The sequence below is a fragment of the Aethalodelphis obliquidens genome, unplaced genomic scaffold (assembly GCF_003676395.1).
Source record: "Aethalodelphis obliquidens isolate GAN/ISIS:26980383/991018 unplaced genomic scaffold, ASM367639v1 scaffold9, whole genome shotgun sequence".
Classification (NCBI taxonomy): Eukaryota; Metazoa; Chordata; class Mammalia; order Artiodactyla; family Delphinidae; genus Aethalodelphis; species Aethalodelphis obliquidens.
The window spans coordinates 48,539,794-48,555,048 of record NW_020837953.1 but is presented as its reverse complement, the minus strand read 5'-3'; the positions used below and the strand labels follow the sequence as shown (position 1 = coordinate 48,555,048).

The 15,255-nt window shown below is 61.2% G+C and overlaps 1 protein-coding gene across 3 annotated transcripts in view; it reads right to left on the bottom strand.

Moving 5' to 3' along the window:
- Positions 1-15,255, bottom strand: part of CHD5 (chromodomain helicase DNA binding protein 5) — a 66,050-nt gene that overhangs the window by 43,354 nt on the left and 7,441 nt on the right. For all 3 annotated transcript variants that reach the window (XM_027110379.1, XM_027110377.1, XM_027110378.1), the window contains exons 2-5: positions 12,466-12,593; positions 4,864-5,043; positions 2,375-2,493; positions 1,566-1,804 (exon numbers count right to left, since the gene is read on the bottom strand). In XM_027110379.1, coding sequence (XP_026966180.1) covers positions 1,566-1,804; positions 2,375-2,493; positions 4,864-5,043; positions 12,466-12,593 — 666 coding nt within the window. The remainder of the gene's footprint in view (positions 1-1,565; positions 1,805-2,374; positions 2,494-4,863; positions 5,044-12,465; positions 12,594-15,255) is intronic.

Below are 15,255 nucleotides of genomic sequence, written 5' to 3'. Positions count from 1 at the left end.
TGCTAGGGCAAGAAGCCCTTTCCCCAGCTGCCAGCCTCCGGGCTGTCTGCCATACCCCACACACCAGCACCACTCAAGACCGCCCTCGCCTCTGCCCATCATCCCCAGGAAATGCTGGCTCCCAGGTGGCCAGCAGGGGTGAGGTTGTTTTTATGGAACTGGTCACAGGACAATTAGTCACCTGGGGAGTAATGACCGCCCCCAGCAGCCTCTCCCACCAGGCCGAGCAGGGCAAGTGGGGGCCTAAAGGCAGATGGCCTCGCCCCAGGCCCTCCTCCGCCCACATCACACACAGAGAGCTGGGTCTGCGAGCCCAGCTGTAACCTCAGTGGCGCCACGGAAAATCTATTTCAATTTTTCAGGCTCTGAATAGGCAGCTCAGGGAATCGATAGCTCAGCAGCTGGAGCCCGACAGGAAATGAGAAAGAAGCCTGGCTGTGCAGACAGCAAGGGAGGGGAGCGGAAGCAGTCTCTCAAGCCCGCGTCACTCACCCACCGGGGCCCCCTGTGGGACCTGCTACAGAGAGGCATTATCCCAGAAACCAAAGCTCCTTGGGGCAGAAACAAGGGGTCCCCAGCGTCCGCTCTGCCCCCCATCAAAACCCAGGTCAGGGGACTTCCTTGGTGGCGCAGTGGTTACGAATCCGCCTGCCAATGCGGGGGACACGGGTTCGATCCCTGGTCCGGGAAGATCCCACATGCCGCGGAGACACTAAGCCTGTGCGCCACAACTCCTGAGCCTGTGCTCTAGAGCCCACGAGCCACAACTACCGAGCCCGCGTGCCACAACTACTGAAGCCCGTGCACCTAGAGCCCGTGCTCCGCAACAAGAGAAGCCACTGCAATGAGAAGCCCACACACCGCAATGAAGAGTAGACCCCGCTCGCCGCAACGAGAGAAAGCCCACGTGCAGCAACAAAGACCCAACGCAGCCAAAAAAACCCAGGTCAGGGCACCCAGGAAGGTGAGCTGCAGGCAACACCACCACTCAGAGCCCCAGGGAGATCAATGTCCCTACTCCCAGTGGGGCCATAAATCCTCCATCCGGGGAAGAAAGGTCCCTCCCCTAGAACTTCAAGTCGCAGAGAGCCTCTGCTGTCCCTATTCTCCCCACCCAGACACCACCACAGAGTCTGATTTTGTATCTGGACCTCCTTCCTGGCCTCCCTGGGAAGGCAGCCCTGTCCACGCCCACGCCCATGTACATCCGTTACCCCAAGGGCCGGGTGCTCAGAGGAGAGCGATCCACGGGTCACCTTGGGACCCCTTCCCCCTGGGAATGGTGCAGGCTCCAACCCAAGAGCCCCCTAACTCCCAGTAGCACGGGCCACACCTCTGTCCCCTCCTCCACACCTGGGAAAACTCCCAAAGCTCTGAGCCCACCGCCTCCTCCACTTCGCCAGCAGCCCCAAGAGAGAGGCAGGGCAGATGCCACAACACAGCTGAGGAAGGGTGGGTGGGTCCAAGGTCAACCAACGCACTGGGTCCTTGATAGAGACGGGCCCGTTTGTCCCAGACTGTAGGGCCTGGGGGCCCTCTGCCAGCAGGACTGGGTGCAGCCTTACCCTTGCCCTCCTTGGTCTTGGCCTTGCGGACGGGCACAGGCTGGGGTGCCTGCTGGGGGCTGATGGCCAGCGGAGGCGCGATGGTGACCGTCTCCACGGCCGCGGCCACCGCTGCTGCGGCTGCCGCCGCCGAGCTGCCCTTAAAGGGGTTGTTGGCGCTGAACTCTCGCCACTTGGCGCCCAGGACGGTCATCATTTTGGACATGGGGATCTTCGGGTTCTTCTTGGCGATGAGTGGCCTGCGTGGGGGGAGAGGCAGGAAGGTGAGGACAGCCCCGTGGAAGGGATGAGACCCCCATGTGACCCCCCGCAGGGCCCACCCTTCTTCTCCCAAGTCCCACACCTGGCATATACAGCAAACTGGGAAAACTGGGCAGAAAGGAGGGCAGGGAAGAGGACCAAGACAGAGACAGCAGTCCAGCCCCAAGGCTCCCGATTCCCTGTTTATGTGGCCGGTGATCTTCTAATTGGGTTTTCAGACCCTGTAAGACCCGAGGGGCCAGAGGCAGGGGTCCAGTCCCATTTCTTTTAGAGCTGAGTGTGGCCACGGGGGCTCAAGACCCCTGGGAATGACTGGGGTTGCCATCCCTGGGGGTAGGACCAGCGAGGGAAAGCAGGACCACCTGTTGAGATGGAAGGGTCCTGCCTGCCCCTCCTGCCAGCTCTGCCCAGGGTCAATGTCAGCCTGGAAGCCCACCCCAGGAGCCCGGGGCCCTGCCCCTCTGGCCACCCCACTTGGTGCCCCGGGGGGAGGCAGGCCTCGAGGGCAGTCTCCGTGGATGCCCAGCCATGGTGGCCCCGAGGCCCACCTGAGGAACTGGCTGAAGGCTTTGTAGTTGGTCAGCGTGTGATAGTCGGCCTCTGAGAACGGGTAGTCCACGTCGTCCAGGCCCCACTCGGCCATGAGCTGCCCCGAGGACTTGGGCTCCTACGGACACACAGGCCGGAGGTGGAATGAGAGGTGGGGGTCCTTTTACCCTGAACCCCCCACCAGGGCCCCACCCAGGGCGCCTCGGAAAAGCAGGAGGATTATGTCAGCAACTTAACGAGAGCAGTTCTCACCGACCACTGAAATCCTACAGCATCTCAGGCCGCCAGCCCCTTGATCAGTGGGAACGGCCCAGATGCCAGCTCATGACGGGGTGCGGGCCACACGCCTGGGGGGCTAATGCGGGGGTTTGGGGGGAAGCCACGTGCATGTCCAGGGCAGGAATAATATCAGGACTCACTCTGTCCACCCCAGGAGATCACCTAGTACAGTCACACTCGGACCTCGTGAAAGGGCAGGTCACTGCGGGTTCAGGGACCAGGAAGGTGTGCCCTGGTCAGGGCAGTGGCCCAGCTCAGGGCACAGCCCAGAGAGGGTCCCTCGGCTCCTGCTTCACTCTCCAGATGGGGCACCGAAGCCCAGGGAGGTGCGCGAGTTCCCAAGGGCACAAAGACAGCCAGCCAGCCCAGGCGTCAGGTCACAAAGCAGACCCCGGATGGCTAGGAAGGGAGGGGTGGGCGGTGGTGCTGGCTATGAGATTGGAACCTGCTGGACAGAGGCAGGCTCCAATCCTGGCTCTGCCACATACTAGCAGTGAGAGGTGGACAAGCTACTTCATCTCTCTATGCCTCAGTTTCCCCATCTGTAAAATGGGGATAACAGCACCTACGTCACAGGAGGGACGGAGTTAGCACAGGTGCTTGGAACAGGGCCCTCACCCCGATTTCCCATTTGCTCCAGGCAGCCCTGAGCTGTGCCAGCCCCACCCACAGATCCATTCCACCAATCAGCACACGCCATCCCAGGCCACAGTCACTGATCCAGGGGGCATGTGACTCAACCGGTCCAGGCAGGGGCACCCCTGGGTCTCCTGTGCGGACAGCTAGGACACAAGCCAGCTTTCCCTCCTGCTGGATGGGGCAGGGGGTGTCCACGAAGCCCTGCACTGCTGCTACACACATTCCCAGCCACGAGGGTGCCTGGCCTGAACCCAAAGCTGACCCTCCAAAGGCAAAGAAACAGGGCCCTGGATGACACCACTGGGTCCCCCTAGCTGGAAGCCCCCTTGCCTCTCAACTCTTACGGCTGCTGATCCAACAGACCCCTTTTACTGCCTAAGCCCCTCAGAGTTGGGCCGTCTGCTCCAGCAAGGGAAGGCCACCCAGGCAGAACACACGGCCTCCCTCGGCCCCAAGGGACCCGCTTCCTGACCTCCTGTTCTCTGTGGCAGTTCAGAGGTGCTCCCACGTGGGGCCCCCTCCCTTGGCCAACCTGCTCCTGACACACAGCCAGTCCTGGAGCTTCCCACCACAAAGTAGAGCAGCAAGTGAGCGATGACATTATTACAGGACGACCCTGAATCACTCCTGTAAGTTCTTCTTCCAAATCTGTCAGCTTCTCAGCTGTCATCAGTCACAGGTGACTCATAACACACCTGCCAACTAACGAGCTCCCTCCGGGTGTCGGGACACCGCCAGCACTAACTCACATGCTAACATTTACGGAGCACTTATCTTCAAATCCACGGCCAGCCCAAACTGAGCCTCATCAAAGATCGAAGGCAGCAGGAGGTTCCCGGATGAGGTGCTATCATCTGCCCCTGCCCGACCCAGAGACCCAGGACCCAGAGCCCATCTGCCGCCCTACCCTCGGCCCCTCCCCCCACCCCCGCGGAGCACCCCCCCGCAAGGAGCGGCCTTGACATTCCAGGGGCCACATCATGCCCCACTTTCACCGGGAAGAGGCTTCTCCCCAGGGGAGAGCTGCAGGCCCATCGCTATAGCTTCCATGACTCTCGTTCCCTGGGACACTCTCCTGGGTGCCCACGTGGGATGAATTTCGGAACACGTGCTAAGGCCCCCTTCCACCATAAGCGGAGCTGTCCAGCCACTTCTTCTTAGCGAAAGCTCCATTTGTTTTAGTCTCCCAAACTGCTCCGACCAAGAGGTTCCTGACACCAAACTTGAGTTCAGACCATCGCTCTCCTCAGAAACGGCTGACCGCTCAAGCTGGGCAAACAGCGGACAATACATCAGCAAGAGGCCGCACGACTTCTTCCCCAAACTCCTGAGTGCCATCCACTGTTATTTCTAATGTGTCTCCGAGACCTGTGGCTACGGTATTTCTCACAAAGTCGTGTCCAACCTTCCTGCGCGTGCACTCACACACACACACCCATCTGCCCCGACGGCCCTTCGTGGGAAAGGATGCTCTGGTCCTTTGCCCACAGGGGCTCCTGCAGGGCAGGGAGCTGACAGCAGGAGGCTCAGCTCGTCCAAGCAGGGTCCCCCAGCCAGGCGTCAGGGTTACCTTGAGGCATCCGTCATCGTTGTCGTCCTCATCATCATCTTTCTTTTTTCGCTTGGCTTTTTTCTCCTTCTTGTCCTTGAGTTTTTTCTTCTTCTTTTTATTTGGGGAGTAGTCGCTGCCCTCACTGTCCGACTTCTCTTCCAGATCCTCTTCATTTTCCGACAGCTCATCATTGCTCCCCTGGAAGAGAAAGGTGGACGGTGAGAACAACAGGGGCCCAAAGAAAATGCAGAGTCCCAGGCAGCAGCACTGCCCTGAGAGCGGCCTCCTGGCAGAGTCTCACCCACCAGACCACTAAATCCCAGACAGAGGGGCTGCCCTGAGCCAGCACGGGGTAAGGGTCTCGTCCCCAATGACTGGTTGGTGACAAATGGTGCTGTGCAGGTGAGTCGAGGCCTCGGGTGAAGACACACGCCCCCACCAGGCAAGCTCAGTGCAGCCCGCTTAGACGGCCCTGTTTCAGGTTTCTATGGGCTTTGGGACTGTATCGCGTGTCAGCGACGGCACTCGGACCCAGGCGCTCGTAGAGAGGATATCATGCCCAGAGCCAAAAACCAAAATGCGGTCCACGCTGGAGAAGAGCCCCCAACTTCCGCCCCGGCTCCCAGATCCTCTCCTCTCTGTTCATCTTTGCATCCTATGGAGTCGTGTGTGTCAAGTGAAACCTGTGATTAACACAGAGAGCACGTCCCAGTTTCATCTGCCTGTGCGCTCTCCGGACGCTGCTAGGGCACGAGCCCACCTTCCCCACCGCCGGAACCCTGGCTGCTCATCTCAATATGCGACAAAGTAATTGAGGCAGCTCTTAAGCTTGGTTTCCTCAATTCAGTTTCCATCCGTACAGGCAGAAAATGGCCCATTTATATGGAGATAAGGGTGTTTACAGACAGAGCATCCCCATCAGAAAGGCGCTGCCCCTGCGAGAAAGCTGAGAAAGCTGTGTATTCGGGGCTTTTCAAGAGGCAAGCAGGCTGATTAGGCCCCTCCCGGCCTGGGTCTGCAGGAGAGGCCAGGCACGGATGCGCCAATGAAGATGACACTTGGCATCTTCATGCCGGCGGTTTAGAGGCGGCAAAGAGAGGCACGGAAGAGATGAAGAAAGAACTGGAGAAATGAAGGATGTGAGCTCCGGAAGGAGCAATGAGGGAGGGAGGCAAAAGAGGAGGTGGAGAGCGAGGAGAAAGGCGGGGAGGAGGGAGAGGAAGGAAGGGGGCAGGGGAGGGAGCAGATGCAGAGAAGGAGGGCAGCAAGGGCAGTGGGTCTGTCTTGGAAGGCCCCCCCGCCCACTCTGCCCTTTCCAGCCGCACCGTGGAGTTGAGAGTCTTTCCCAGGAGGCAGACTCTTCCTGAGACACAGCTGGGAAAGGACCCACCCGTGGGGTCCCTGCACTTCCTGACTCTCCTGCTGCTCGGCTCCCAAACCTTTTATGCCCGTTAAGCCGCTGAGTCAGTGTGCTGGCTGGTGGCTGGCAGGCAGCAGAGCCTCTGGGCCTTCCCGGAATACTGACTCGGTCGGCCACACCGGGCGGGCTCCAGGGGCAGTGCGCCGCTCCTGGCTGCTGCCGGAGCCTGCCCAGGGCAGGACAGCCTTGCACGCGATCCCGTTCCCAGGGCTCATGGCCACAGCTCCCAGCCCTGCCTCGGTCCTCTGGGGAGGCAGGGGTCAGACAGGGATGTCCATTTCCCCCAAGGATGTAGCGTTTGGCCAGCTTGGAAAGAGCACCCTTCGATAGACCTGAGAGACAGGCTCTATCCCAGCCACACCCCCGCACAGGTAAGGATGGGAGGAGGGAAGTGCCACAGGCTTCAGCACCGCGGACAGAGGCTGTGGGGCCCGCCGAGGGAGGGCCGTGGGGCTGGCCCTCAGCTGCCCTGGGGACCCCGCGAACCAGAGCAGGGAAGAGACAGGAGGACCCACGGTGGGTCCGGGGGCTCCCTGGGGAGGCTGCAGGACACAGACTGTCTCGGAGCTCTGACCCTTGCTAGTCCGGAATTGGGCAAAAAGTCACTGCAGCATCCTGACCTCAGCCTCCTTGTGTGTGAAATGGGGGTGCTATACAGGGCGGTAAGAGGAACAAAGGAGATAACGTGAGAGAGAAGGCCTTAAGCATTTTGAAGTAGGAGAGTCCCAAGTACCCATGATACCCCCGACTCTGCTCGGAAGCTGAAGACGCAGCCAGGACCACAAACCGGAGGACACGAGCCTCATCCCACCTCGTGTCTGCAAATCGGGGCTGGACTAAAGCCAAGTGCACGGACAGTGCCTGCAGCTGGGCAGCAACTACAGTGCAGACGGGCAGCAGGACGCCCAGAAGGGGCTGTGTGACCGCACCTGAGGGGGAGGTGCCCTGAGTGTCTGCTGGGGAGCCTGCACGCCACATCCCAAGTGCAGGAGAGGTGGGGAGTGGCCAGCACAGCTCTGAACGCAGGGCCCAGAGGGAGCTGGAGGTCTCCAGGGAGGGCGGGGAAGGCGCCTCCAGCAGACGCCCTGTCGGTGCGTGTGCACAGTGGTGGGGGGGGGGGGGGGGGGGCGGGGGGGGCACGTCTGGCAGAAGGCCCCAAGCTGTGCACTGCCAGGAGTGTGTTAGTCCAGCAGCCACTCCGGGGCTAAGTGGGGGGACAGGAGGGCAACGTTTCTTCTCGAGGAATGAGCCGGAGCTACAGCAGGACAGTCAGCGCCCCTGCGGCCCAGCAGGACAGTCAGCGCCCCTGCGGCCCAGCAGGACAGTCAGCGCCCCTGCGGCCCAGCGCGGGACGACAATGACGGCAGCCCCTCGTTTCAGGGAAGGCGCAGACCCCTCCCTGCCCTGTCTACCTGCACCGGGGAAAGCCTGGCCAAGGAGAAGGCAGATTCCTCAATTCCCCGGCTCCCCGCCCATTCCCTGATCCCCTCTCTGCCCTGCCTTCTCCCCCACCTGCATCCCGATCTCGTCCAAGCCCCCCTGCCCACCCGGGAGGCTGGTGGAGGGCGGGGTGCAGGACAGGTCTTTGGAGATGGTTTTCCCGATGGTACAATCAGTCTGTACCCACAGCGCCTCTCTGTATCCAGCTGTTTGGACACATCTAGACCAGGGCCTCCTTTTTTCTGTGTTCTGTTATTCCAAAATCTTCCCTTGCAGAGAAAGGGGCAAGCGGAAGGGCAGCGAGTGGTTCTGAAAACAACTCGAAGAGGAGTGACCCAACAGCAGGACCTGGAGGGATGCAGGTCGGCCAGTGCAAGAAGGGGAGGAATGACCAGGAACCAGGAGTAGGCTCACCATTCGGTATCTCGAAACTTACAGGGGAGAGTGCGGGCCAAGCCACACTCAGGGAGGAGACACAGGCACAGAGCAAAAATGCCCTAATAAAGCCCCGAACCAAGCTGAGCCCCGAGCCACACTGTGGGTGGGCTCTGAACATCAGGACCAGCTGGGGCTGTGACCCTGATGCTGTGCCCTCTGGGCTGCAGCAGCCCCGGGCAGGACTATAGGGGACACCCTGGATGGCAGAAGGATCTAAGGGAACTTGGAGTCCCAACAGAACCCATCTGCAAAGCTGCCTTCAATCCTACACCCAGGCTGAGTATGCGAGGAACTGGGGGTAGGGAGGAGGGGTCTCTGCCCTGAGCCCCGGGCCCACTGAAGGCACAGCGTGCCACCCGTGAAGGCCCTGGGGACCCCGAGCGGGCAGTCTATGCCCACCCTTCCTCCCCCAGCTCTGCAGATGTCTTTCGATCCAGGCCTCGCATCCCTCTCTCCCTTCCCTCTATGCCCAGCACTCAGCACACACCACATCTCTCTAAAAAGCAGGCATTTAAACTCAAAAGGAAGGACTCAGAGAGTTGGTCATTCTCAATTTGGGGTCCTTCGAGACTGAGAGGGAAAAAGAAAGAATGAAATATGAGCCTTCCCATTCACGAGTGTTATAAACAGTTATAATTTAGCACTGAATAATTGGTTGCTATGGTAACCGCTGCAGCACAGGTTGAAATCCTTTCTCCCTCCTGCGCTGGGTCTGACAAGGAGCTTCATCTGCATATGCTCAGGTTCCGGCCGAAGCCCCGGTTATTTTATGTAAATCAGAATTCACGACTTGCTGCCTGTCCCTCCACCCCACCCCCAAAAAACCTGCCGCTACATGGGTTCCACCACCGGGGGCCCTCTGCTCCCTCCACCCAGCGCCTTGTGTTGGGGCCACCTGGTTGGAGATGAAAAGGAGAAAAGGGGTGACATTCCCCTCCCCACATCCCGAGGACTGGGCTCTGCAGGCGGGCGGGCGGGCAGTGTGCACATGGCGGCCAGGACCCTGCTCTCTGGCTCAGACTGCTGACATCTGAGAGCTGCCAAGCCAGACTCTCAGCAATGCTGGGGAGGGCGCAACAGTGGCCCGAGGGCCACCTTGGCGGTCTGGCTGGCAGCGCCCGGTCATCTGCGGGGCCCTCCAGTCTACCCTGGCCTCCATCTCCTTTGAGATCCAGGAACTGCATCTCAGTAGAGAGAGGAAGGAGAGAGGGAGAGGAAGTGAGGGGAGGGAGAGTGGAATGGAGGAGAGGAGGAGAGAGGAAGGGGGGGGGTGCGGAAAGAAGAGGTGGGCGGAGAAGACATGCAGAGGAGGGAGAAGGAGGGCAAGGGAGACCCAGGAAGAGATGGATACAGCACAGAGGCCATGCTCAGACCACAGCAGTGAGAGACGAGAGCCTCCCTCCCAGTTCCCAAGAAAGAAGCTTCAGGAGAGGGAGAGAAATCGCTGGGGAGAAGGTGCTTGCGCGGGATGCCCCCATCCCCCGGGACCCTAGAATCTGCCTCCGCCCCGCATCCACAGAGCATCAGGTCTGAGGGCTGACAGCAGCGGCCACAACAGAGCCAAGATTTCAGAGCTTCAACCGGGAAGTCGGCCCCTGCATCCCAGGGCCCCGCCGGCCCTGAGCCATCTAATCTCTGCCCCCAACAAAGACAGACCTGCGGGCCAGGGTGCGGGAGGGGCTGGGGGGAGCTGCAGCAGGGAATTCGGAGCCCCCTCCCCACAGCAGGGGGACCCGGTTCACAGCACCTCCCTCGGGGGAGTTGGGGGAGCCTCCAGGCACGGGCCACCCCCCCTTCCCCTCTCCTGCCTCCACTGCCCCTCCTGGATAACGGGGACAGGAAGCGGCAGCTCACAACCTGCCCACATGCAGCCCACGTACCAGCCGCGGGGTTAGGGGTGGGGTGTCCCGGGAGGGTATAGACCTGTCAATCCTGGAAGGATGCCAGGAGCCCAGGCAGTGAGGAGAAAGCTGAGGGGCAGCAGAGATGGAGGGTGGCATCGGACAGGGGCAGTGCTGGGCTCGGAGGAGGCTCAGGGTCCCTCTGGGGGGAGAAAGGGTCGTCTATGCGCGCCAGAGGAGACGGACAGCCGGGTGTGGCCGCAAGCGGGCAGGGAGAGGCTTCGGGGCAGCTTTGGCCAGGAGCCTGGACAGGGCAGCTGTCCTAAGGAGGTCCTTCCCGGGAGCCAGGAGAGCCGAACAGGGGGCGGACCTGGTAAGAAATGCTGACCCCAAGCTCACCAGAGAACACAGGCAGGATGTACCTGCGTGGTTCCAGCTGGAGGAGGTGCGGCTGACACCTCCCTGCCCCAGTCCCTGAGCTCCAGGCAGGCCAGCCCGGGGCCAACCACTATGGGGACCCGGGGCACCGCCCAGGGCAGGCCCTGCCCTCCAGACGCTTGCAGGCTGACACCCTGGATGCCCCCGAGGGCCACTGGCCTTCCCCGTGGCACCTCTCATGTGAAGACGCCCTGGTGGCCCATATCTGATTTGCCCCCAAACAAGCAGGCGGGTGTGGATAGGTGATGCTCCCCTTACTACAGACACAGAAGCAAGGCTCAGACAGGTGTGGGCAGTGGCCTGGGGAGATGTGGGGAAGAAACTCCACCACCCATCGCCTGCCCACCATCACAGGCCCTTTGTCCTCAGGAGTCTCCTCCCTCCTGCCCCCGCAGCCTGTTTGGGGACCCTCCAGAGTTAAGTCATACCACGGCCCCCTCTGCACAAAGCCTTGCAGGGGACGAGCCAGAGGCCCACGGCGGCCTTTGAGGCCACGTCAGAACATCTCCACAGGGCACCCCCACACACACACTGCTACTCTGTCCCGGGGCCACCGAGGGCGATGACACCCCCCGACCGCCTCCCCTCTGAGGCTGGGCCAGGTGGGTCTCCTCTGGGCAGGGGAGGCGAGAAGGCCAGAGGGCCGACAGCGCTTCCCCTCGGAGCAGGCGGGCCAGGGGAGGACCAGGCTGGGGGGCTGGGGGCAGCCGGACATCCCCAGGGCCAGATCTCAGCTGTGTTGCTGTGACCCCTGGCAAGTTCATCTCTGAGCCTCATCTGGAAAGCAAGGTGCACACCAGCCCCTCCCCATAAAGCCACCGGAAGGATCGAGTGACGCCGAGGAGAGGTGGCAGCTCTCACAAGGTGAGAGACGGGAGTCCCCACGTTGCCCTATGACCCTATGACCGTCCCCTCCAAGCGCCGAGGGCTTTAAGCTAAGAGGCAGCCCTGGTTTCCCCCTCTGTCGGGTGGTGATGACCATCCCTGCCCCCGACTCCCAAGGTTGTTGTTGAGGATGAAGTGAGTCCACGCGGGGCATTCTAGAAATGCTCACACGAGTTACTCATAGGAGACCCATCCCTCACCGGGGTCTCCTTACTCTTCTCCCATTTGTATCTTGCTCACCAGGATTCCAACTCACAACAGGTTGGAAGCAGCAAACCAGAGGGACAGACAGCTGGCAGGAGGCAGATACGGAGCGGGTAGCGGAAGGCACCACCAAGAGCACAGAGGCAGTGGACACAGGTGCAAGCGGGAATAGGGGCCTCCAGTGAAGGGGAGGGAGCGCCGGGGACCCCATGTTGTCATGGCCCAGGACAGACACCAAGGAGAAAAGAATAAACACCCCAGCACACCGTGTTTAAGAACACAGTAGGGACTTCCCTGCTGGTGCAGTGGTTAAGCATCCGCCTGCCAGTGCAGGGGACACGGGTTCGAGCCCTGGTCCGGGAAGATCCCACATGCCGCAGAGCACCAAAGCCCGTGTGCCACAACTACTGAGCCTGCGCTCTAGAGCCTGTGAGCCACAACTACTGAGCCCGCGTGCCGCAACTACTGAAGCCCACGCGCCTAGAGCCCGTGCTCCACAACGAGAAGCCACCGCAATGAGAAGCCCGCGCACCTCAACAAAGAGTAGCCCCCACTCGCCACAACTAGAGAAAGCTCGCGCGCAGCTACGAAGACCCAACGCAGCCAAAAATAAAAAAGTACACTTGGGAATTCCCTGGCGGTCCAGTGCTTAGGACTCCGTACTCTCACTGCCGTGGCCCGGGTTCAATCCCTGGTCAGGAAACTAAGATCCCGCAAGCCGTGCTGTGCGGCCAAAAAAAAAAAAAAGAAAAAAAAAGGACAGGACACTTGAGATACATCTCGGGGCAGGTGTCCGTGGGGACGCTGCCCACACCAGACACTGGTTTTGGTGTTTCTCACTCAGGCTCAGCTCTCAGGAGGCACCCCTCTGCCAGATGGTCCCGGGAGCCCACGTCTTTCTCCACAGGCCCAGGAGGAGCAGTCAGGACGCCCGCGTGGCCCAGCCCCACTCACCTCTTTCTTCTTCCTCGTCCCTTTGGACCTGTTGTCCTTGAGCTTCTTGGACTTCTTCTTCTTGGGAAGGCTCACGGGCTCCTCAGGGAAAAAGTCATCGAAGCCTTCAAGGCCACCATCTTCTTCTTCTGGAAGAATCAGAAGGGGGAGGGGGTTACTCCGCTGCTTCCTTCAGGAAGACCCCCAGGGACACAGAGTGAGAGGCAGGGCCCGCTGGGACAGTCAGTTCCTCTGCCACCCAACTGTGCCGGATCACGGCCACCCTGCCCTCCCCAGCCCATCCCCACCCCTCCCCGCCTTCTCCATCTAGTTCCCCTGCTCCAACCCCTCAAAGCCACCCCCAGACCCGCGGAGTGGAACCCCAGCCCCTTGGGCTGTGTCACATCACCCCACCTCTCTGGGCCTCTCCTCCTCTCAACCTGTAAAATGGAACAATAACCACCTACCCTGCTATGACAGTGCTTGGGAAACTGAAGCAAAAACAAACGACCAGGGCTTCCCTGGTGGCGCAGTGGTTAAGAATCCACCTGCCAATGCAGAGGACACGGGTTCAAGCCCTGGTCCGGGAAGATCCCACATGCCGCAGAGCAACTAAGCCCATGCGCCACAACTACTGAGCCTGCGCTCTAGAGCCCGCGGGCCACAACTACTGAGCCTGTGTGCCTAGAGCCCGTGCTCCACAAGAGAAGCCACCGCAGTGAGAAGCCCGCGCACCGCAATGAAGAGTAGCCCCCCCCCGCTCGCCACAACTAGAGAAAAGCCCGCGCCGCAGCAACGAAGACCCAACACAGCCAAAAATAAATAAATAAAATAAAACAGATTTTAAAAATTTAAAAAAAAAACAACGAATGACCAAGTAAGAGGCCTTGTGGACACGGCTCCCCAGGGAGAAAGCAGCCCCACGGAGTCACAAAGCCATCTCCAGCTGGCCCAGGGAGGGGTCGAGGCCCACCTCCGCCCTCCAGAGGGCCACGGCGTGGCCAGGAGAGAGCCTGTGAGTGCAGGATGACAGGGACGTACAGGTCACATCCCCCTGGGACCACCTGGTGCCTTGGAGCAAGCGCCCGGGAGCTTGGAGGAGAGACCAGCGCGGGGGATGTCAGGGCTCCCCTTAATGGGGATTCGAGGACCACACTGCCCCCGCTGCCTGGTCCCCACCCGCACCTGCCAGGCCCACTCCCCGTCACAGGTACCCGGACACACACAGCAGGATGCCAAACACACTCCGCTGGGCGCTCGGGACGATGTGACGGTCCACAGAGAGGTGGGTTTTCTAGAAGCTGCCCGCCTTTCCTGAATCCTCATTCCTTCACGCACTGGAAAGGCTGGGGGGAGCAGGCGGGTGTGTCACGTGGGGATCTTAGAAGAAGCTGCAGGCTACATGCTTCTTGCTGCCCCCAAAGGGAGCCCGTGGCTGGGGCCTAACTCCCACCCAGGAAGTCAGGGGTAAGAAAGGGCACGAGCCCTGGGTTCCTGGGACCAGACGTAGGCCCCAGGGCTGGGGGTGCGGAGAGCGAGAGGGCCCTCTTGGGGGCAGACGGCAGCAAAAAGACACCGCAAGAACAAGCCACCCAGACTAGAGCTATGCATCTGCCTGCCAGGGATGAAGGAAGCTTCCAGTAGGCACCGGCACAACCTCCAAAGAGTCCACAAAAGGGGTCCACAAGCCAGCCACCCTCCACACCAGCAGCTTATCCCCCATCCCACGGCCTTCACTGCCCACGTGCACGGGGGTGGGGGGACACGACAGGGAGTCTCGCTCGGTCTGGGGTCTGCCTCGAGCGGGACCCCACTGTGGGGCTGCCACCCTGGGAGACCCTTAGGAGGGCAGAAAGTCCCAGGGCCACGCAGGGGACTTTCATATGGGAAATGGGCAGTGTCCTCACTGAATCGGGTTTAAATGATAGGCCCCCAACCCCGTCCAGGAAGTCTAAAAATTCTAGAGTAAAACATCCTGGCTGTTGAACGCGCCAGACCCACAGATGCTTGGACACACCCTGGGCGCTCCAACATCGCCCATCCTCCAGAGGGGTCTACCCCAGGGCCTGGGACCCTGCCCCCTAGAGTCCCCAGAGGGGAGGGGGAAGGCACCCATCACCACACTCTGGGTGCGGCTAGAGGGCGCTGGTGATGCTGGTGGCCCAGTGAATGCCCGTCCCGCCCACACCTGGAGGGCCAGTTCCCACACGTACCACACCCCAACCCAGGGAAGGCGGGGGCTGCACCCTCTGTCTCAGCGCCCCTCTGCCCCAGGGCCCTCCTCCAAGGCTGCCAGGGGGCCTGTGGCCCTGCCCCCCAGGAAGCAAGTGCTAGCCCTGTCTTGTCCGGCCCCCCCAGGAGTCCACGGGGACAGGGCATGCCCAAGTCTCAGTCCCCTCCCCATCCTGCCAGGCAAACACAGACACAGAGAGAGACCAACTCCAGACAGGTGAGGGAGCTGCCGTGCAGGTGACACGAGGGTGGCCTGAGCGCTGGCCTTCCCCGGGAAGCCAGCTCAGCGGTCCTGAATGGCAGACAGGCGCAGGGCTGAGGACAGGACCACGTGGTGGGCACAGATGCTGTGGCCCTGGCCAGGGCTACGGCCCACGGGGCGGGCAGCGAGGGCAGGCCCGAAGCTGGGTTTAACGTGGGCAGGCTTTGAGGGGAGCCAGGCTAGGGCAGCAGGACCCGAGCCCGTCCTGTCCCCTGAGCCCTGGCAAGGGAGAGGCAAGGATTTCGGGGCCAGTTGGAAACGTTCATAGGGACCCCCAGTCATCCTGGAGTGGAGGGCTCTGGGGACAGTGACATGGC